Source organism: Triturus cristatus, chromosome 1_1, assembly GCF_964204655.1.
Source record: "Triturus cristatus chromosome 1_1, aTriCri1.1, whole genome shotgun sequence".
Lineage (NCBI taxonomy): Eukaryota > Metazoa > Chordata > Amphibia > Caudata > Salamandridae > Triturus > Triturus cristatus.
Window position 1 is genome coordinate 112676629 of NC_140579.1, and position 23083 is coordinate 112699711.

General features: G+C 52.7%; 1 protein-coding gene across 1 annotated transcript in view; it reads right to left on the bottom strand.

The window, feature by feature from the left end:
• LOC146869694 (uncharacterized) overlaps positions 1-23083 on the bottom strand; it is an 87552-nt gene that overhangs the window by 24900 nt on the left and 39569 nt on the right. Inside the window, exon 4 of the mRNA XM_085611998.1 lies at positions 8050-8757. Within this exon, the coding sequence (XP_085468124.1) occupies positions 8050-8757 (708 nt within the window). The remainder of the gene's footprint in view (positions 1-8049; positions 8758-23083) is intronic.

A 23083-nucleotide genomic window follows, 5' to 3' on the forward strand; every position in this document is an offset into this window, starting at 1 on the left:
GATAAAGGGACAGGCGCACCATGGGCTCAGCTCGCCCCTCAGTGCCACCCCCTACTCTTCAAAGGGATACAGCGATAGGCGCACGCATCCAAGACAGCAGGAGAGTGGTCTCACCTGGCATCCATCCAAGACAGCAGGAGAGTGGTCTCACCCGGCACCCTTCCAAGACAGCAGGAGAGTGGTCTCACCCGGCACCCACCCAAGACAGCAGGAGAGTTTCTCACCTGGCACCCACCCTAGACAGCACAAGAGTTGCCCCTCCAGGCACCCACCCAAGACAGCAGGAGAGTGTCTGACCCGGCACCCACCCAAGACAGGAGGAGAGTGTCTCACCCGGCACCCACCCAAGACAGCAGAAGAGTGGTCTCACCCGGCACCCACCCAAGACAGCAGGAAAGTGTCTCACCCGGCACCCACCCAAGACAGCAGGAGAGTGGTCTCACCCGGCACCCACCCAAGACAGCACAAGAGTGGTCTCACCCAGCACCCACCCTAGACAGCAGGAGAGTGGTCTCACCCAGCACCCATCCAAGACAGCAGGAGAGTGGTCTCACCCAGCACCCACCCAAGACAGCACAAGAGTGGTCTCACTCAGCACCCACCCAAGTCAGCAGGAGAGTGTTTCACCCGGCACCCACGCAAGACAGCACATGAGTGGTCTCACCCGGCACACACCCAAGACAGCACAAGAGTTGTCTCACCCAGCAGCCACCCAAGACAGCAGGAGAGTGTCTCACCCGGCACCCACCCAAGACAGGAGGAGAGTGTCTCCCCGCACTCACCCAAGACAGCAGAAGAGTGGTCTCACCTGGCGCCCACCCTAGACAGCAGGAGAGTGTCTCACCTGGCACCCACACTAGACAGCACAAGAGTGGTCTCACCCGGCACCCACCCTAGACAGCAGGAGAGTGGTCTCACCCAGCACCCATCCAAGACAGCAGGAGAGTGGTCTCACCCGGCACCCACCCAAGACAGCACAAGAGTGGTCTCACCCGGCACCCACCCAAGACAGCACAAGAGTGGTCTCACCCAGCACCCACCCAAGTCAGCAGGAGAGTGTCTCACATGGCACCCACCCAAGACAGGAGGAGAGTGTCGCTCCCCGCACCCACCCAAGACAGCAGAAGAGTGGTCTCACCTGGCACCCACCCTAGACAGCAGGAGAGTGTCTTACCTGGCACCCACACTAGACAGCACATGAGTGGTCTCACCCGGCACCCACTCTAGACAGCAGGAGAGTGGTCTCACCCAGCACCCATCCAAGACAGCAGGAGAGTGGTCTCACCCGGCACCCACCCAAGACAGCACAAGAGTGGTCTCAACTGGCACCCACCCAAGACAGCACAAATGTGGTCTCACCCTGCACCCACCCAAGACAGCAGGAGAGTGTATCACCTGGCACCCACCCTAGACAGCACAAGAGTGGTCTCACCCGGCACCTACCCAAGACAGCACAAGAGTGGTCTCACCCGGCACCCACCCTGACAGCAGGAGAGTGGTCTCACCCAGCACCCACCCGAGATAGCAGGAGAGTGGTCTCACCCGGCACCCACCCAAGACAGCACTAGAGTGGTCTCACCTGGCACCCAACCTAGACAGCACAAGAGTGGCCCCTCCAGGCACCCACCCAAGACAGCAGGAGAGTGTCTCACCCGGCACCCACCCAAGACAGGAGGAGAGTGTTTCACCCCGCACCCACCCAAAGACAGCAGGAGAATGGTCTCACCTGGCACCACCCTAGACAGAAGGAGACTGGTCTCACCTGACACCCACCCAAGACAGAGCAAGAGTGGTCTCACCTGGCACCCATGTAAGACAGACCGAGAGTGGTCTCACCCAGCACCCACCCAAGACAGCACAAGAGTGGTCTCACCTGGCACCCATGTAAGACCGACCGAGAGTGGTCTCACCTGGCACCCATATAAGACAGACCGAGAGTGGTCTCACCCAGCACCCACCCAAGACAGCACAAGAGTGGTCTCACCCAGCACCCATTTAAAACAGACCGAGAATGTTCTCACCCGGCACCCACCCAAAACAGCACAAGAGTGGTCTCACCTGGCACCTGCAGGAAGAGGATGAAGAGCCCCACGCTCAGAGCCGCGGTCACCTGTGCCACCTTCATGGCTGGGCGGGGGGTTAATACGTGTGGGGGGGGTCTGAGTGTCTTTCAAAGAATGCTGCCCGCTGCCCCCCTGAAGAGAAGCTCTGGGGCGGGGTGTCTGCTGGACGGGGGTCCCACCTGTCACCTGGAGGATGGTTGAGGGGGTGCTGTGTCTGGCAGAGAGTTGTCCCCACCTGACGCCTGGAGTTTGGTTGAGGGGGTGGCTCCTCCTGCTGAAGATGTGTCCCTCTTGTCACCCGCAGCTGGTCTCTGGGGTCGGGATTCTGAACTTCCAACCAGCAGGCTCGGGGGGGCTTCACTCCCGCCAACAACCTCAAAATGGTCGAGGCTGGCAAATGCAGAGGTTCCTCAGCTGGACACGTCTGCTGCTTGGATGCTGGAGGGTGTAAACTATCTTCCACACGGATGCAAGCGGAGGCGTCAAAGGATACAAAGTATCTCCTGCTCTGGTGCCACAGGGTACAAAGTATCTCCTGCTCTGGCGTCACAGGTTAGAAAGTATCTCTTAATCTGGCGCCACAGAATACAAAGTATCTCCTGCTCTGGTGCCACAATGTACAAGGTATCTCCCGCACTGGTGCTACAGGATACAAAGTATCTCCCGCTGTGGTGCTACAGGATACAAAGTATCTCCTGCTCTGGTACCACAAGATACAAGGTATCTCCCGCTGTGGTGCCACAGGTTACAAAGTATCTCCTGCTCTGGGGATACAAAGTATCTCCTGCTCTGGTGCCACAATGTACAAGGTATCTCCCGCTGTGGTGCTACAGGATACAAAGTATCTCCCGCTGTGGTGCTACAGGATACAAAGTATCTCCTGCTCTGGTACCACATGATACAAGGTATCTCCTGCTGTGGTGCCACAGGGTACAACGTATCTCCCGCTCTGGTGCTACAAGATACAAAGTATCTCCCGCTCTGGTGCTACAGGATACAACGCATCTCCCGCTCTGGTGCTACAGGATACAAAGTATCTACTGCTCTGGTGCCACAGGTTGCAAAGAGCCTCCTGCTCTGCTGTCACAGGATACAAAGTGTCTCTTGCTCTAGTGCCACAGGTTACAAAGTATGTCCTACTCTGGTGCCACAGGTTACAAAGTGTCGCCTCCTCAGGCGCCACAGAATACAAAGTATCTCCGGGTCTGGTGCTACGGGATACAAAGTATCTCCTGTTCTGGTGTCACAGCTTGTGAAGAATGAACAGCTCAGGTGCCAGCGGTTACAAAGTATCTCCTGTTCTGGTGCCACAGGTTTCTGCTCTGCTGCCACAGCTGGTGATGTCCACGGGCCCCTGGCACCTTTTCTTCTGTGCTTCTCCAGGTGTTCCGTGAGTCAGCCCCACCCCAACGATCCCTCCCTCCAATCAGCACTAAGGCCGGGTTTCTTTGCATGTTTGTCTTTCGCTGGGAAGGGCCTGAACATCAACATGCTGCTGGGTGACGTCACGGGGTGACCCAGATAGGTGTCCGAGGAGGAAAGCAAGGGGCAGCGGAAGGGTCGGAGGCTGAGAGCCCACCGTTCACTGCTCCGAGGTGGAGGAGCATAGAGTCCATGGGACCAGCCCACTGGGAGCAGGGCATTGTGGGACAGCCTTCCTTCCACAGAGATGCTCTATTCTCGCCTCCGGGTGCAGTGCAACTTGTAGTGTAACAGAACTAGGGGCAATGTTGGAGATGCACCAGCATAGCTTTCGGAATAAGCCTTTGCCCAGCCACACCGGTCCCTCATTGGCTCCTTGATGGCCAGAGCTCAGCCCACTTCATGGTAAAAGCGCACCCTTGTGCAGACCGGTGACCTGCGGAAGGCCGAGCAAGACTCCCATCGTTGCCGCCACTGGATACACAGTGGACTTTCCACCTTTTCCTTTGGGAAGAAGCTGGTGCTATTAGGTTCAGCGTATTTCAAAAGCGTCACTGCAGAGTTGTGCTTCTAGGCACTTGCTTCCTGAATTATTTCAATACAGCTCTGGTATTGCAGGAGCGCCTGTCGTGACGTGGAGCCCCAGTTGCTAGTAGTGGTGGAGCGCAGTAGTTGGTTGAAATTGTCAACGTGTGATAAGGGATGTTCTCTGGGGGAAGTGAGAACCTGTCAGACCGCTGGGCGGGTTCCTGCTCAGAACCTCCAGATGTTCCTGAGGAGAGTGTCCTGTTTGCTGGAATGTTGTTATCTTTGGTGAACGCCTTCTGAGACTGGCTCTTACGCTCCAGGTACCCAGGGTGGCCTTGGTACATCACAGCTTTCTTGTTTATTTTTGTGAACACCCTAAAGAAACAGCTGCTCTCTACTTGTGTGTCCACATATGAACCTTCATGGGTGTACTGACGCACAGCTGACTGCGTGTGCCGGGGTTCCAAAGGTAAGGGGGGAGCCTGCGGTCAGACCTCCTTAACATTAACTTCTCTGTACTCGCTGATAGCCCACCTCAGACCCAGATCGTCCACGACCCTTAGCAACCTCCAGCAACGGAGTCAAATACAGCCTTGTCACAGAACTCACATGGGCCAATCCCTCCATCATCCACGTCAACATCTACAGCCCCTGCATCGCCACCCACCCCCAAGAAGACCAGTGCCCACCACCAGAGGTGGAACAAAATCTCAGTGACCAGCTGGACGGACGCCCTCAACACCTCCAACCCCGTTACTACCCCCCCCCCCCCTCGAACAGGGAGTGAAGAACTTCAATGCAGGGATCACCAGTTGCGTCAACAGTATTGCCCCCATCAAGAGAAACATCCAGAGAAAATCCTTCAAAAAGGCCAGCTGAAACACCTAAGAATTCAGAACAGCGAAACCAGACAGCAAACAGCTGGAGAGGAGATGGTGCACCAGCAGGGACACCACCAACAGGACAGCCTTCAAGACCTCCCTCAACCTCTACCACTGCCTGCTGAGGGCCACAAAGAAGACAGCCCTTGCTGTATGCATCAAAACCAGCAAAAAACAACACTAAGGAACTTTTCAAAATCGTTAAGGAATTCTCCAACCCGGCTGCCAGCAAAAACAACATCACACCCTCACAAGAGCTGTGCAACAACCTCGCCGACTTCTTCCACAACAAGATGGCAACCATATACAGAAACCTCGAACCCAACCCACACCTACGGCTTTCCTCAACAGATGCGTCACCACCAAAATTCACAGAAACCACAGAATGACTAACTGGAACCTCCTCTCCACCCAGGACACCACCTTCACCAGTAAATCCATCGACTGAGGAGAACCCTCATGACACACCTGGAGCAGAACCAGCTACTTAATGCCTCCCAATATGGCTTGCACAGCAATCACAGCGCCGAAACCGTCCTGATCGCAGCCACCGACAACATTCGAGCCCTCCTTGACCAAGCAGAAACTGCAGCTCTGATCCTCCTCAACCTCTCGGCAGCATTTACACCCTATCCCACCACACAGGGCTGGCTTTAGGGCAGTGCGACTGGTGTGGCCTCACTGAGCACTGACCTGTGAAGGGGGGCATTGACCTGAGAGGGGTGCTGTGTTTACTAATAACATATGATTGGATAGAGGAGGGGCACTTTTGCCCGGTGGTAGTGAGAGAATTCGAGGAGGCAGGCATGGAGTGTGGGGGCCCAAAAATGATTGTCGCACGGGGTGCCACGAGCGCTAAGGCCGTCCCTGCCACCACATGCTGAACAAAAGACTCCTCCACGTCAGCATCCAAGGGAATGCGCTCAGACGGATCACCTCCTTCCTCACCAGAAGATCCGAGATGATCCACCTCCCACCTTTCACCTCTGAACCCAAGAAGATCACCTGAAGTGTACCCCAGGGCTCAGCCCCAACTCTTCAATGCATATGACCCCGCTGGCCAACATCGTCAGATCCCACAGTTTCAACATAAGTTCCTATATTGATGACACCCAACTCATCCTCTCATTCACCAACGACCCCACAACGACCCCACAACCACCAGAACCAACTTCCACAGATGCATGACAAGAGTTGCCGACTAGATGGAGAACAACTGCCTGCAGCTGAACACAGACAAGATGGAAGTACTGATCTTCGGCAACAGCAGCAACACATGGAACAACTCCTGGTGGCCATCAGACCTAGGACTTGCACCCACACCCTCTGACCATGCCAGACACCTCAAAATCATCATTGACAACAAGCTCACCATGAAATCACAGATCAACATCGTCTCTTCTGCCCGCTTCCTGAACTCTGTGCATGCTACGCAAGATCTTCAAATGGCTATCCCTACACACGAGATGCACAGTGACACAAGCCCTCATCACCAGCTGATTGGACTACGGCAACACATTCTATGCAGGAATTGCCGCACACCTTCTACAGGGACTTCAGATGATGCAGAACATCGCAGCCAGACTCAACCTCAGCCTTCCCTGACGAACCCACATCACACCCCACCTCAAGCAACTCCTCTGGATCCCCATACAGAAGTGATCCCAATTCAAGCTGCTGACCCACACACACAAGCCTCTACAGAACCAAGGAGCCACCTACCAAAACCGCCACGTGAACTTCCACCAACCATCGAGAGGACTGCACTCTGCCTCCCTTTCACTTGCCCATAATCCCTGTATCCACCGAAGCAGAAGTGAGGGAAGCTCTTTCTCCCACAACACAGTAAAGACCTGGAACAGCCTCCCCACACACCTCCAGACCATCACCTCACTTCCGGAATTCTGAATGGCCCTCAAGACTTGGCTGTTTGTAAAGTGCCTCGATTCCCAATCGGGTGATTAGCTGCGATTTATAAATCCGGATTGATTTAACCTTTTAAAACTCTCCTTCTGCCCACCTTAGCTTTAGCCTCTCAGTACTCTCTGTCAGCCCACGTTAGTGTTATCCTATCAGTACTCTCTGTCAGCCCACCTTAGCGTTAACCTATCAGTACTCCCCATCAGCCCACAGAAAATCACACTCTTTGGGCCTGTATTAAAGGGTTCACAACCTAGCAAGAAGAAATGAATGCATTAAAGTCTGAAAACACTGCATTGCCTGAAATGTTTGAGACGTGGCATAAAGAACTCGTCATTATTCCATCTGGCAGGGTATGTCCAAGGCACCTGCCCACTACTAGCACGGTGCACTTATTATGCATGCCAGGGAGAGCTGCCATTCTCACAACCTGCATTGTACTCCCACTATGATGGGCACCAAGACTAGCATCTGAAAACCCCTAGAGAGCACCCCCCCACAGAGTGACACAAGGGAGCACTACCAGGCCATGTACCACAGCTCACCGACCTTCACTTCCCTTATGAGGATATCACAATCTCTAGTGACCGATGCGTTCCTGCACCAACAGCATCGTCAGGTGCAAGACAAAGAAGGACAAGAAGGAGAAGACCAGGCAGGAAGCCTTCTCCTGAGATGCACCTGGGACAGGGTCTTACATCCCACCGTAGACCTGGCCAGAGCCTTCCATCCACATTTACAGAAGGAGCTAATGACTCCTCTCTTTTGGGAACCGGTCTTTCATATGGAAAACCATCTATTACTCTTTGGACTCGGATGATGATGAAGACCCTGCCTATACAATTGGGAGGCCTCGTCTTCGACATTGCATCCTTCCTCTACATTCTACAGCTCTGTTTTGCTTTGATGAATATAGGCTTGGGCCCTATTTACAAAGAGCTTCCGAAATCGTGGCAGAGGCCCGCAGTCATGTCGGGTCCTCCGTACCACACTTACCCATTGCGGGGCCCCGTCACGGGTGCAGCCCCCTTGCCATGACTGTGGGGCCTCTGCCATGAGTGCAGAGTCCCTTTGTGAATCGGCCCCTGGGTCTATACTAACACATACATATATACAAGTTGAGGTGACAAATAATGCAATGAAAACACATTAAATAAGCTCCCTAAAATACAAACAAATTCATCAGTGTCATGAGGGTTCTCATTGATTGCTTCTTCTGAACTGCATTTACGTACCTCTGGTGTCGTTTACAGTGCCTGTCATTGGTGTAGTTGCGTTTGTCGTTCCTGTCATTGGTGTGGTGGTGTTCATTGTGTTGCTCAATGGTGTGGTTGCGTTGGTCGTTCCTGTCATTGGTGTTGTGGTGTTCATTGTGCTGCTCATTGGTGTGGTTGCGTTGGTCGTTCCTGTCATTGGTGTGGTGGTGTTCATTGTGTTGCTCATTGGTGTGGTTGCGTTGGTCGTTCCTGTCATTGGTGTGGTGGTGTTCATTGTGTTGCTCAATGGTGTGGTTGCGTTGGTCGTTCCTGTCATTGGTGTGGTGGTGTTCATTGTGTTGCTCAATGGTGTGGTTGCGTTGGTCGTTCCTGTCATTGGTGTGGTGGTGTTCATTGTGTTGCTCATTGGTGTGGTTGCGTTGGTCGTTCCTGTCATTGGTGTGGTGGTGTTCATTGTGTTGCTCAATGGTGTGGTTGCGTTGGTCGTTCCTGTCATTGGTGTGGTGGTGTTCATTGTGTTGCTCAATGGTGTGGTTGCGTTGGTCGTTCCTGTCATTGGTGTGGTGGTGTTCATTGTGTTGCTCATTGGTGTGGTTGTGTTGGTCGTTCCTGTCATTGTTGTGGTGGTGCCGGTCATGGCAGACATTCCTGTGGTTGAGTTGGTACTGCCACTTGTCACTGTAGTTATCACGGTGCCAGGTACGGTGGTGTTTGCCAGTGTAGAACCTGCAGTGAAAAATGGAAAATATAGCGAAAGATTTGTAAATATTCAAGTTCCCTCCAAAATGTGAGAGCGTTTCATTAAATGATTTCCACAAGTGACTACCCACCTAGCCCATCTGCCTCTGGAACACTTGATGCCCCTAACGCCTAAAAACTGACACAAACCAAAGTTCCACCCATGGAGAATAAGCAGCCATTTATTTTCAGCATCATTACAATTATTATTAATTTGATCAATTAATTGACATTTGAAATGAAATCAGAAACACATTTAAGACAAAAACGAAACCATATGCACTTTGCAAACTACTTTAGTACTAAAATCAAACAAAGGTACACAATGGAAGGAAGCATTTTTTACAGTTTCATAGTGAATTTGTTGAACATGGTAGTACAAACCCTATCTACCTCACCCTGAGGTAGTGAGGCACTGCCGTCCGGTGTCCATTGCGTAAGCCCCACCCCTCATATCACCCACAGGGCATATCCAAGGACCAGTGTAAATGTGTTCCCTGAGAGTCTCTTACTGGGACTTATCGACACAATACAGTGTGGGATCTCAAAACACTGGTCTTCGCATGGCTGTGCTTCACCTCTCAAAGGATAGCTTGTCTGCATCCCATACACAACTTGGAACTTGACTTACTCAAACCTGGTCTGAGGATTCCTCATCCCTCCAAGGCCTGGACCTCAGGCAAACACAGATTTAAAGCCCTTTATATCTGGACAATTTCAATAACTTGATGTTTGTTATGATGCTCCCTCTCATTGGCAATATGTCAGAATATCGAACACAAAAATACTGTGCTGTAAAGATATCTTAGGGCAAATACCGAGAACCAAAATATAGTGGAGGTAGATACGTATAGGCACGTATAGACTTATGATTGCGCTACTCAAATCGACTCCCGGAGTATCGTGGTAGAAGAATATTGAGGACAGAATATCGAACACAAAACATACGGTGCTGTAAAGATATTTTAGGGAGAATATCGAGAACCAAAATATGGTGGTGGTAGATACATATAGGCACGTATAGACCTACGATTGTAATACTCAATATTGACTCCTGGGGAATCGTGGTAGAAGAATATTGAGGAAAGAACATTGAGCACAAAAATACTGTGCTGTAAAGATATCTTAGAGCAGATATCGAGAACCAAAATATAGTGGAGGTAGATACATATAGTCAAGTGTAGGCTTACGATTGCACTACTCAATATCGACTTCCAGAGTATCGTGGTAGAAGAATATTGAGGACAGAATATCGCACACATAAATACTGTGCTGGACAGATATCTTAGGGCGAATATCGAGAACCAAAATATAGTGGAGGCAGATACATACAGGCACGAATAGACTTAGGATTGTACTACTCAATATCGACTCCTGAAGAAGAATATTGAAGACAGAATATCGACGAAACATACTATGAAATGTAAATACATACAGGGAAATATAGATTTACCTTTCCAAACTTCACATCGACGTCACTTTAAGATATATGTACCGCATAGTTACATATATGTGAGTTAGGTATAGAAAATCTAGACAAACTCACCTGTCGACATTATTTTTCCATATTCTGTCCTCAATAATGTGTCCCATCGATATAGGGTCGATATTTAGGGTGATCTTCTAGACATACTATTGTTAACTCCACATCTTCGTACCTTTAAGACATATCTATACACTTAGTAGTAATGGTATGCCTAGGTGTGCACTCCGATAAGCACATGAAAATGTGCACGTAAATGGAGTTAACTATAGTAAACCCATACTTACCTATATATATTTACCTTCGCTATATTTTAGTAGCAAGATTTTTAAAACTTGATATTCTGGTAGTAGACCCATCTCTGTGTAATGTTGCCTTCTACATTAGTTATTTGACAAAATAGGAACTAAAATGCAAAACTACAATAGTTATCAAAACCAGATGCGTTCCTTTATCAGGAGTTATTTTTTACTGTTCATCCTACTCGACGTTTGCAGGGGGTTGTAGCTTCGGGTGCCCATAGTGCATTTGTATGTAATCCACAAACTCATTTAAGAGCTCAACTCCGGCCCCTAGTGCTCACATAGTACCTGATACTACCTGCCCCTGGTAGTCACAGGGATTTCCATACCCCATACTGTTCTAGTTCTGTCCTTACCCCTAGCACTCACATATTGACTGATATTACATACCTCTTCTTCCTCGTAGACATTTGCATACCTCATGCTGTTCTAGCACTCCTCCGACCCCTAACATTCACATAGTAACTGATATCACATACCCCATCTCCCTTATAGTGGCTTGCACACTTCATCATTCTCTAGCGTTGCTCCCATGCTTGACACTGACATAGTAACAATGCTATCTGCCCCTTCTCCCTCGTAAGTATGTGCGTACGTCATACTACCCTAGAATAGCTCCGGCCCCTAGCACTCACATAGTAACAATTCTACCTGCCCCTCCTTCCTCGTAAGTATTTGCGTACGTCATACTACCCTAGCGTAGCTCCGGCCCCTAGCACTCACATAGTAACAATACTACCTGCCCCTCCTTCCTCGTAAGTATTTGCGTACGTTATGTTATGTTATGTTAAAATAAACTTATATAGCGCACAGCTACTCTAAAAGAGTGTCCCGGCGCTTTCCACAGGCGGCTCCGTGTGCGATAACATAACAAGAAAAGAAAACGAATGCTGAAAGAAAAGAAAAGAGACAGACCCCGCAAAGAAAAACAGTTAAACATTAAAAAGCCAAGTCTTCAGGCTCTTCCTGAATTGGAGTAGATTCGAGGTGCTGCGTAGCGCCAGTGGCAGAGAGTTCCACAACTGGGGTGCCTTAAAGCTGAAGGAACGGCCCCCAGTCCGCGCCTTCCGCACACGTGGCACCACGGCAGTAAAATGAGATTCGGACCGCAGTGAGCGGGCAGGACGATAAAGGTTCAATCTACGCCGAAGATACCCAGCCCCTAAGCCAAACAGGGCTTTATGCATCAACGTAAGGGATTTGAACATAATCCGCTTACGGATAGGCAGCCAATGAAGCCTCTGCAGCAGCCCAGAGGCTCGTGACCGCCTATGCAAGCCAAAGATGGCAGTTGGACCAGGTAGTCCGGGAGGCCAAGAAAGAGGGCATTGGCATAGTCGAGCCGGGACCCGATGAGCGCCTGTACTGTAATCCGCCTATGCTCCGCAGAAAGCAATGGAAGAAACTTGCGGAGCATCTTCAGAATACCAAAGCAGGTTCCGGCCAGACCCAGGATGTGCGCTTTCAGTGATAACTTATTATCAAGTTTGACGCCCAGATTTTTAGCGACCACAGATGATTGAGCCGGAGGGCACATTTCAGATGGCCACCATTGCCGCCACTCAGGGTCGGTGACACAGCCGAAAAAAAGGACCTCCGACTTACTAGAATTGGCCTTCAGGTTGTTATGCTGAAACCAGTCGAATACCCTGCCCAAACAACCCCGAATACTCTCTCCATCAAATGGTTGATCTTTACCACAGGTGAAGAGAAGTTGCGTGTCGTCGGCGTAGGACACAATCTGGGCCCCGAAAGCCTCCACCGCCGCCGCCAGGGGGGACATAAAGATGTTAAACAGTGATGGGCTCAGCACAGAGCCCTGTGGAACCCCAACCCCCAGAGGCGGCATCTCGGCGGAGCTCTGGGAGACCCAGATCGTCTGGCGGCGGCCTTCCAGGAAAGACGTAAACCATTTGAGCACCGTCCCCCTAATGCCGATGTCGTGGAGCCTAGCGAGGAGCGCAACATGGGGGACGGTATCAAAGGCCGCCGACAGGTCCAACATGACTAACATGGCCTTGCCACCAACATCCAAGGTCTCTCTGATAATCTCGGAGACCTCCAACAATGCCGTTTCCGTGCTGAAATTGGGACGGAAGCCGGATTGGGAAGGATGGAGCAGATGGTTAGACTCAAGAAAGCTCGACAAGACGCCATGAACATGTTTCTCGGTAATCTTGGCCAGTGCCGGGAGAAGTGAAATTGGCCTATAATTGGCCAAAACCTCGGCATCAAGGCCCGGCTTTTTCAAGAGGGGGATCACCATCGCCCTCTTCCAGGTGGCAGGCACCCTTCCCTCCCTCAGGGAGGCATTGAGGATGGGGTTAACCAGGGGATTCACCACCGCCGCCATCCCGGCCAAGAATTTGGCAGGGCATGGGTCAAGTGGCGAGCCGGATTTAAGGCTGGTAAGCAGCGCCCGTGACGCCTCGCAGGTGACTGCTGGAAAATCTGTCAGCATTGCGGTAGGCATGGGCGGTAGCTCACGTTCCGCTCCGGGGCCACATCCACCATCACCGTACGTCATACTACCCTAGCGTAGCTCCATCCCGTAGCACTCAAATAGGCCTGTTTCTAGAGTCTTAGAACTTCTGTGAACCATGGTTCCGAAGGCGAGGTCCTTGGACTTTTATTGGGTTTAATGGTGCTAGCTGATTATGGGCAGAGTGGATCCATTGATGATAGGAGTTGGCTGCCAAGTTAGGGTCATTAGAGGCACCCAGAAGAGTCAGGGCTAAGACAGTTTTTAATGCAGCAGTATTAATAGTACGCAGGGGGCGGGAGGGCCTCGATGTAATGACCGTGTAGTAATGGAAATGTCCGCAATAAATTTAAGGCTAAACATGGCCGCCAGATGGTCTGACCAGACCAGATGGAGGGTTGGGAAAATGCGAAGATGAGGGTTGTCGGATAAGATTGTGACAACCAGGGGACCTGCCGAATGTGTGGGTTCCTTGACTAGCTGTTCTAAGCCCATGCTATCCATCACACCCGTGAGGGGAACAGAATCATGATTTGAAAGATTTTATAAGTGAATTCACCTAAAATAGTTACGTCGGAAGAGCCAATCCGGATGTCCAGTAGATGGGAGAGATTGATGGAGGCGGCTGCGCTAGGCCTTGGGGGGGGGGGGGGAAGGGGTGGTATATGAGTAAACAATTGAAGGAGTAGCGCTTGGTAAGCTGGACTCTAAATGATAGCACTTCGAGCTCCAAGGAACAGTAATGACTGACGAATGAGGTTTTGAACGTGCTGCGGCAGATGAAAGCTAAACCCCGTCTCTTTTCCCAATGCGATCTTGCCGGAAGACTGGATATCCTACTGGGACCGCCACTGAAACCTCAGGTCCAGAGGAGGCGTCGGCCCAGGTCTCTGTAACAAACACGATATCTAAGGATTGCGTCTCTAGGAAGTCAGCAAATAACGAGGGAGCGAGCGTTGATGAGAGTGCAGTGATAGGAACAGTGTGATGGGATGGCTTGAGGCTTATGGTCTTAATGGTTTTAAGGTTAGAGAGGGTAAGCTTACAACTAGGGCAAGCGAGAGAGTCTGAAAGACCAGTTGGACACATAATAACAACCGCGAAGGACCTGGAGCAAAGTCTCTGAGGAGCACCTCAACTCCACCCTCAACTGCGATGCCCCCTCCAACTCGACTGACGTCAACCTCCCAACCAAAGAACTACACAGATGGATCTCCGATTGCGCGAACGAACTTGCACCCATTCGCAACCCTGACAGACAGCGCCCCAGAAAGACCACCTGGTTCACTGCCAACCTCCAAGAATCCAGACGCACCTGCAGATGTCTCGAGAAGAATTGGCAAAACAGCAATACTTCAGAAGACCGCACCACATACAAGAACGCCATGACAGAATACCACCAACTCATCAGATCAACCAAACAAACATTCCTCCAGTGCAAGATCACTGACAACTCCAGCAACTCGAGGGAACTCTTCAGCATCATCCAAGAATTCTCCAAACCGACCAGTGAGACCACGGACATCACCCCCTCCCAGGACCTCTGCAACAAGCTCTGCTCCTACTTCCATCTGAAATCAAGTCTTTCTACGCCAACTTCAACGAAAAGACACCGAACTCTGAATCCACTGCCCCCTCCAACAACGCCAGCCAACCCACCATCTCCACCTGGATCCCAGCCACCACAGAAGACACCAAATCGACCATGAAAGGCATCCACTCAGGAACACCCCTGCCCTCCGCACATCTTCCACAGAGCCGCCGCCGCCATCACACCAGAACTACGCGCACCATCAACACCAACTTCGAAACCGGCACCTTCCTGTCACCTGGAAACGCGCAGAAGTCAAGCCCCTGCTCAAGAAGCCCTCAGCAGACCCTTCAAACCTTAAGAACTATGACCCATCTCCCTCCTCCCCTTTGCAGCCAAAGTCACTGAGAAGACCATCAACGCCCAACTAACGAAATTCATCGAAGAGAACTCAATCCTCGACCCCTCCCAATCCGGATTCTGCAGCAACCACAGCACCGAGACCGCTCTACTCGCCGCCACAGATGACATTCGAGACCTCCTCGACCAAGGCCACACCGCGGCCCTGATCCTACTCAACCTCTCCACATCCTTCGGCATCGTCCCCCACCGCCCACTCGCCGCCAGACTCCATGACGCCGGCATACAGGAAACTGCCCTCAAATGGCTCTGCTCCTTCCTCACCAGCAGAACCCAAAGAATCAGACTGCCACCCTTCCTCTCCAAACCCCCAAGATCAACTGTGGAGTACCCCAAGGATCGTCACCAAGCCCAACGCTCTTCAACATCTACATGGCCCCCCTCGCCACCATCGTCAGACAGCAGGGACTCAACATAGTCTCCTACACCCACGACACCCAGCTCATCCTCTCCCTTACCAAGGATCCCGTCACCACCAGACTCAACTTCCAGGAAGGAATGAAGGGCGTCGTATCTTAGATGAGGAGCAGCTGCCCGAAGCTCAACTAGGAGAAGACGGAGGTCCTCGTCCTTAGACCTTTTTCCACCACATGGGACAACTCCTGGTGGCTCACCACCCTAGGAAACCCCCCACCCCCAGAGACCACGCCCTGAACCTCGGCATCATACTCGACTCCTCCCTCTCCATGACCCGACAGATCAATGCTGTCACCTCCACCTGCTTCAACACCCTCTGCATCCTTCGCAAGACCTTCAAATGGATCCCCCCCCGAATCAAGAAAGATCATCACCCACACACTCATAACCAGCAGACTGGACTACGGAAATGGCCTCTACACCGGGATCAACAAGTCTCTGCTCCGCAAACTCCAGACCAGACAGAATACCGCAACCAGACTCGTCCTCGGCATCCCTCGACGCAAACACATCACCCAACTCCTTTGAGACCTCCACTGGCTCCCCGCTGAGAAGAGGGTAACCTTCAAGGTACTCACCAACGCCTACAAATGCCTTCACAACACCGGGCCCCAATACCTCAACAAGAGAATCTCCTTCCACGTACCCAAGAGAAACCTCTGATCCGCTGACCTCACCCTCACCAAAACCCCGCGCATCCACAAAGCCAGAACGGATGGAAGAGCCTTCTCCTACATCTCGGCCAAGACCTGGAACCAGCTCCCGATCAACATAAGGCATGCCCGCTCCATGAACATCTTCAGGAAGACCCTCAAGACCTGGCTCTTCGACTGAACGGAGCTGCTTATCCCCCCCGCCCCCAGCACCTTGAGACCCTCACGGGTGAGTAGCGCTCTTGACAATTCCCTGATTGATGGATTGATTGAATAGGGCCTTGGCATCGCTTACCAGATGGTTCATGCTGAGCAACTTGTCCTTGAATAACGAAGAGTGGCTTTGGACTGAGGCATAATGGCTGGCACTGAGCGTGGTCCAAGTGCGGACTGGTGCAGACGGACTTGCCACATGCACGCCTTAGGGGTGCTAGCAATGCGCCCGCTGCACTGACACGCTATGGAGATCAATTTGAAGGTCGGCATCAGAGGAGGCATGTCTGGGGGCATGATGACACGGCGCTTGGCAGCGCGAGCTAAAAGAAGGATTGGGTGAAACTAAAAGCCAAATATGGGTTCAGCAACCCCTTGTGTCCTGCCGCAAGCCTCCTTGCGGCCAGTGACGTAGCAAGGTCAGGCAGTACCCAGTGCGGAAAATTTCTTGTCACCATGTTTCCTTGTCTTTGTTGACTGAACTAAAAAGTTTCAATACGTACATATTTTTGCCATGTTGTCACCCCCCGTCAGTGATGACAACCAGCGCGGCCTGCCCCCACCGCACCCCCCTTCCTATGCCGCTGCTAGTAACAGACACTACTGGTAATTCCAATAAAACTAAAGTAAAACTGTGAAATCTAGTGAAAGTATAAAACAAAAATAACACGCATCACAGTACAGGACTTGAGAGCCCGTTGAAAGATGGCGCTACTAATGCGCTGAGGGGTCAGGCAACTCCAAAACGGCACTATGCGCTTTCTAGCAAAAACCACAGTTCAGTGTCAGCTACACCTCCGGCTCGGCTCTGGCTCGCATTTGTTGCTCGCCCGCCTCTCGTCTACTGCTGTCAAGGCCCCGCATGACTCCACGCCTCCACGCCCACACTACCCCTACAGTCATCGCTCGTGTTTTTGGGGTGCGTGAGGGCTCGGTTTCTGGGGCGTGATGCAATATGTCCTACTTAAGTTCGCGGCATCGCCTCACCTGAAGGACAACGCCGAGCTTCACGGCCCCGGAAGGTGACTCATGGAGGGTGGGGCTAAAGCTGGGACAGGTGGGCATCTCTGCACAGCTGGTAGATGCATAGGTCAGCGGGTTCATGCGCCTGCTGCAGACGTGTATCTGTGACCTGCAGGTCACAGGGCTGGGCTGTCTGTACTGGGATTTAATAGCACAGAGCGCACAAGGAGTCCATAAGAAGGTAACAGTCATTAGAGATGACGCGAGTTAATGTTGCAACTCCGAGCTTTCTCTGTAACCCGCCGGCCACTGCGTCTAAACATGGCTGACCCACGTCTGGGATCGGCTTGGAGTTGGGTGATGACATCACACGTTTGTAGAGCTTAGAGGCGGTCCAGGTTTCCAAGTGCCTTGTTACTGCTAAGGGAGCACCTGAACTACTTTGTCTCAAGGTATATTCCGTTTGTGCACCAGGTGGCGCTCAAACCCTACAAAAGATTCTTTCTTTGACGCTCCCAGCATCTCCAGCTCCCTGGGGTTCAACCGGCCCTGGGTCGTGGAAAGGCCACCAGGTAAAAGGGTCGATCCCTTTCCCTTGGCAGAAGCCCCTGTCTCACACCCGATGCCCCTCTGTCCTGGGGCACTTTGTCCAAGTACCCATCTTCAAGGTTTGAGTGTATTCAGGGCTGGACTGACCCAAAGCAGCCCTGGCAGATGTCAGACCAGCATAAGGGAGCCTGACCGCTACAATGGGGCTTGGGGGGTAGGAGGGTGTTGGGGGGTTCTCCCCCCAAAACAATTTGGGGGGGAAATGTGAAAATGTTGCATTCTACAACGTGTTTGTCATTATATATTCAATCGTATTATCTTCTAAAGCGTAGCAAATGATGCCCTTAATGTGCACCAGGACACGACACTCTTTGTTGTGCCTCTGCAATGATTCCCCCACTATCACCTTACAACAGTTCCTCTCATCTCCCCACAGCCCCTCTCTCTCATGTATTTCAGTTGTTTTATAGCGCCTCTCATACCAGTGAAGGCAGGGCTCGAGTCGGGGGAACACGCAGGTACACATCGTCTGCCCACTATTTTCACAGGGTGGACGCCGTCACCAGTGCCAAGAAGTTGGGCCCCACAGAAATATGCTGAACTTGTCCCGGTGTAATTTTCAGACAGCGGGACACGTTCAGCAGCGCCTGTACGTTGCCTGCTTTCCTTTCCCAGCAGCAACTTGCAGGCAGCGAGGGAGCCTTTTTTCACCTCCAGCTGGGCCGAAGTTAAGGGGCCAGCCGGCCTCCTTCTGTTTGTATTTGCTGAGTGGGGGCCGCCTGGAACCTTACATTTAAATGTAAATGCCACAGAGGTAAACAAAGGCACCCAGCTTGCCTTCTCTTCACAGGTACTTAAGAGAGGCATGCTTTTGCCTTTGTTCTGTCCCTGTATATAAATGCAGAAACTGTAAGACTGTCAGATGGGTAAGTCTGTCCCAGTATTTACACAAATAATTTAAGTAGCACTATTTTAAGTAGCACTATTTTATTTCTTTTATAGCGCTACGTCGTGACGTCATGAGGGCATTTTCATAGTGTCTTACTTGGTCAATTACCCTACTTCTTTTTATAGGACTTGTGCCCAGAGTTTAGGGTTTCTCAGCACTTTACATCACACACACATCCAGAGACAATGAATCATACGTGTGTAAATCAGTGTATAGAAAATGTTACATGATACAAAGGGGACTGCAAGGTGTAGTATTCATGTCATCCATACCGATAGGCATTTTTTAGGAGTCTGGAGTTGCACAAACTCAGGATTCAGAACATAACACAGTGGTTAGGGCTGACTTTAATAATAAGAATGTATTTATACCCAAACAAACATTTTTTGCTACATCAGGATAATGGAGGACTAGGAAAAAACATAATTTACTAACCTAGATTACGAATGTTACTTGTGAACTGCACAGTAACAAAAGGATCTCTGTGACAAAAGCAGTAACCCACCGAGCTAGGCACATAAAATACTGTTCTGTGATTTGCAAAGTAAACCCTCTTTGCAGCAGGCACATTAACCCTCTGCGCTGCCTTAGATGAGTCAACACTGCCACTAGACAAAACTCCAATCTCTCTCCAGCAGGAACATTAATAATCAGAGTTGTCTTGGCACATTTATTGTTGCCTAAAGACTGTGGGATATACAAGGAACTCTGCAGTGCTTTTAAGACTGCTGCAAAACTGGCCCCAGTAACAAAAGAGACCCCCCCCTCCCTTCCAGCGGTAATGCCCAGTATGGCCAGTCTGGCCTTAATTATAGGCCTTGGTGGTGAACTCCACTCCATTTGTGGAGTTTGTAGAGTTTTCCTCACCCTACGCTCTGCAAATCATGCGGAATTATGACAAAGTCCACAGAGTGTGTTAGACGGACCGGGAGGGTCGGCCGAGGACAAGGGGAGAGGTCTCCGGGGAGAGCCGTCTCCAGCGATCGTACAGACGAGTAACTTCCCCCCCCACAGATGTACACCACACAAGGATAGGATTTAACGTTCTTTATAAGCGATTTCTTAAGGTACGATGGAATGGTACAAGGAGGTCTGGACTCAGGGGTCCCCTCGATTCTAGTCTCTTGGTTTGGGAAAGAGGGTAGTGGGACAGTCTGGTTACCAATCTGGTAGATGCGATGATGGATAGCTCACAATCCTCGAGCTCGGTGTTCGGGCTTGGACGGGCCGCGGCAGCGCCAGCAGGTCCCGGTGAAGGTGGTAGTTCCAACGGGCCGCGGCAGCGCCAGCACGTCCCAACGAAGGTGGTAGTTCCAACGGGCCGCGGCAGCGCCAGCAGGTCCCAACGAAGGTGGTAGTTCCAACGGGCCGCGGCAGCGCCAGCAGGTCCCAACGAGGATGCAGGTTGCAGAAGGCCGCGGCAGCGCCAGCAGGCAGGACGATAGTTCACAAGGCAGGGCTACGGCAGCGCCGGTAGTCCGTCAAGGATGAGTTCTTCTCGGTGTCTCTCGACTCCAGGATAAAACTGCCTTCCTGCTCTGGAGCTGCCCCAGTTATAGGTCTGGCGCCCTTTGATGTCCGGACCCTCGCACTTGGAGGGCGGGAGGTCCGGGATGAGGGAGTCCAGACACCCAGCAGGGGGGTGGAGCCAGCGCCCGGGGGAGCTGGGGGCGATCGGCACCTGGCAGGGGAGAGCCATCGACACTTCTTGCTCCCATTGACCTGCCAAGTGGTCCGTTCACCTCCTGGGTGGATGGTGGTGCCGGGATGTCGGGGCCTGGCCAGGCCCGGGGTTAGGGTCGAGCTGAGGCCACGCGGCCTCGTGGTGCAGTGTCCAAGATGGAGGCCGGGCCGGGTGAGGGAGCCGGTAGTTAATCTTCTTCGGGTGGTTCTTGGATGTGAGTCCCGTGAGGGGCCCCACAATGCTGTCATAGTCCCTCACGAACCGCCGGTAGTAGCCGGTGAGCCCCAAGAAGGCTCGGACCTCGGTCTGCGTGACTGGGGGCTGCCAGGACTGGATGGCAGCGATTTTGAGTTGCAGAGGGGCCACCAGACCGCTTCCCACCTGGTGTCCGAGGTAGGTCACGGATCCCTGACCAATTTGGCACTTGCCGGCCTTGATTGTGAGGCCGGCCCGCTGGAGGGCCTGCAGGACCTCTCGGAGGTGGTGGAGGTGGTCGGACCAGTGGCGGCTGTACACAGCGATATCGTCCAGGTAGGCGGCGCTGAACTCCTCGAGCCCCGCCAAGACCTGGTTCACTAGTCGCTGAAAAGTAGCGGGGGCATTCTTCATGCCGAAGGGCATGACTTTGAAGTGGTAGTGGCCATCGGGGGTAGAAAAGGCAGACCGTTCTTGGGCCCGGGGTGTGAGACCGATCTGCCAGTAGCCCGCTGTCAGGTCGAAGATGCTGAGGTAGCGGGCAGCCCCCATGCGGTCGATCAATTCATCCGCTCGGGGAATGGGATGAGCGTCGGTCCTGGTGACAGCATTCAAGCCCCGATAGTCGACGCAGAATCGGAGTTCAGGAGTGGTGCCGGGGGCAGCAGCTTTGGGGACCAGCACGACCGGGCTGGCCCAGGGGCTGTCCGAGGGCTCGATGACCCCGAGCGTGAGCATCTTGGATACTTCCTCTTGGATGCAGGCCCGCACCCGATCTGGTACGCGGTATGCCCGGTGTCTGATAGGGGGACTGTCCCCAGTGTCCACGTCGTGCAAGCACCAGGGGGTGACCCCGGGGGTGAGGGAAAACAAGGTAGCAAACTGCAGCAGGAGGTCCCGGCAGCCTTGGCGCTGCTCTGGGGTGAGGGCATCGGAGAGCCGGACCCCGTCTACAGAACCATCTTTCTCCTGAGTCTTCAGGAGATCAGGGAGAGGCTCGGAGTCTTCTTCTGCTCCACTGTCTGTAGCCATCAGGAGGCTGAGTTCCGAGCGCACAAAGTGGGGTTTGAGTCTGTTGGTGTGGAGGACCCGGAGGGGGTTCCGGGAAGATTCCATATCGATGAGATAGGTGACGGGGCTCTTGCGTTCGACCACTTTAAAGGGCCCCGTCCACTTGTCCTGCAAGGCACATGGTTCGGTGGGGGACATCACCCACACTTGTTGACCAGGTTCGAACTCAACGGAGGAGGCATTCCGATCGTACCATTTTTTCATGTCCTCCTGACTGGCCTCAAGATTCGCTTTTGCCATTTCCCTGAATCGCCGGGTCTGATTGCGTAGTGTCAGGAGGTACTTGAAGACGTCTGGAGGGGTCTTTAGGGGGGCCATCTCCCAACCTTCTTTGACTAGGCTGAGGGGCCCTCGCACAGGGTGCCCGTACAAGAGTTCAAAAGGGCTGAAACCGAGGGACTTCTGGGGAACCTCTCGATAGGCGAAGAGGAGGCACGGAAGTAGTACATCCCACTGGCGACGGAGGGGCTCTTCCAATCCCCCAATCATTCCCTTGAGCGTGCGGTTGAATCGCTCAACCAGTCCGTTTCCTTGAGGGTGATAGGGGGTCGTGAATTGGTAGGTGACCCCGCACTGTTGCCAGAGGGACTTCATATATTTTGAAATAAAGTTTGTGCCTCTGTCGCTGACGACTTCTCGGGGGAAGCCCACCCGGGAGAAGATCCCCATTAAGGCCCGGCCGACCACCGGGGCTGTCACAGTTCGCAGGGGCACAGCCTCGGGGTAGCGGGTGGCGTAGTCCACCAGTACCAGGATGAACCGATGTCCTTGTGCTGTGCGGGGGTCCAGGGGCTCCACAATGTCGATTCCCACCCTCTCGAACGGGGTGGTGACAACTGGGAAGGGTTGCAGAGGGGCTTTGAGTTTGCGGCCGCTCTTCCCGCTGGCCTGGCACGTGGGGCAGGACCGACAGTGGTTGAGGACGTCGTTTCTCATCTTCGGCCAGAAAAAGTGGGTCACCAGACGACTGTAGGTTTTGTCCTGGCCCAGGTGTCCAGCCAGAGGGACATCGTGGGCCAAATTTAACAGGAAGTCTCTGAAACGGAGGGGCACCACCAGCACTCGACTGGCCCCTAACTCCGCGATTCTCTGTTCACTGTCTAACAGGTCGTTATCCCAATAGATCCAATGGGCTCCGGTGGTGTCCCCGGCGCTCTGGGCGATGGCTTGCTGGCGGAGTCCCTCGAGGGAGGGACAGGTCTTCTGCTCTTGACGGAACTGTTCCTGGGTGGGCCTCCCTTCTTGACGCCACTGAGCCAGGTCGGGAAGGTCCTGGGGCTGGGCGACCCCTTCGGGGGTTTGCTCTGGGGGGTCGGCATAGTCGGTGTCCTCTACTGGAGCGATCGGGGGAGGAGGTGCAGGCCATTCTGGTTCTTCTGGTCGGGGGATGGCACGGGCGGCC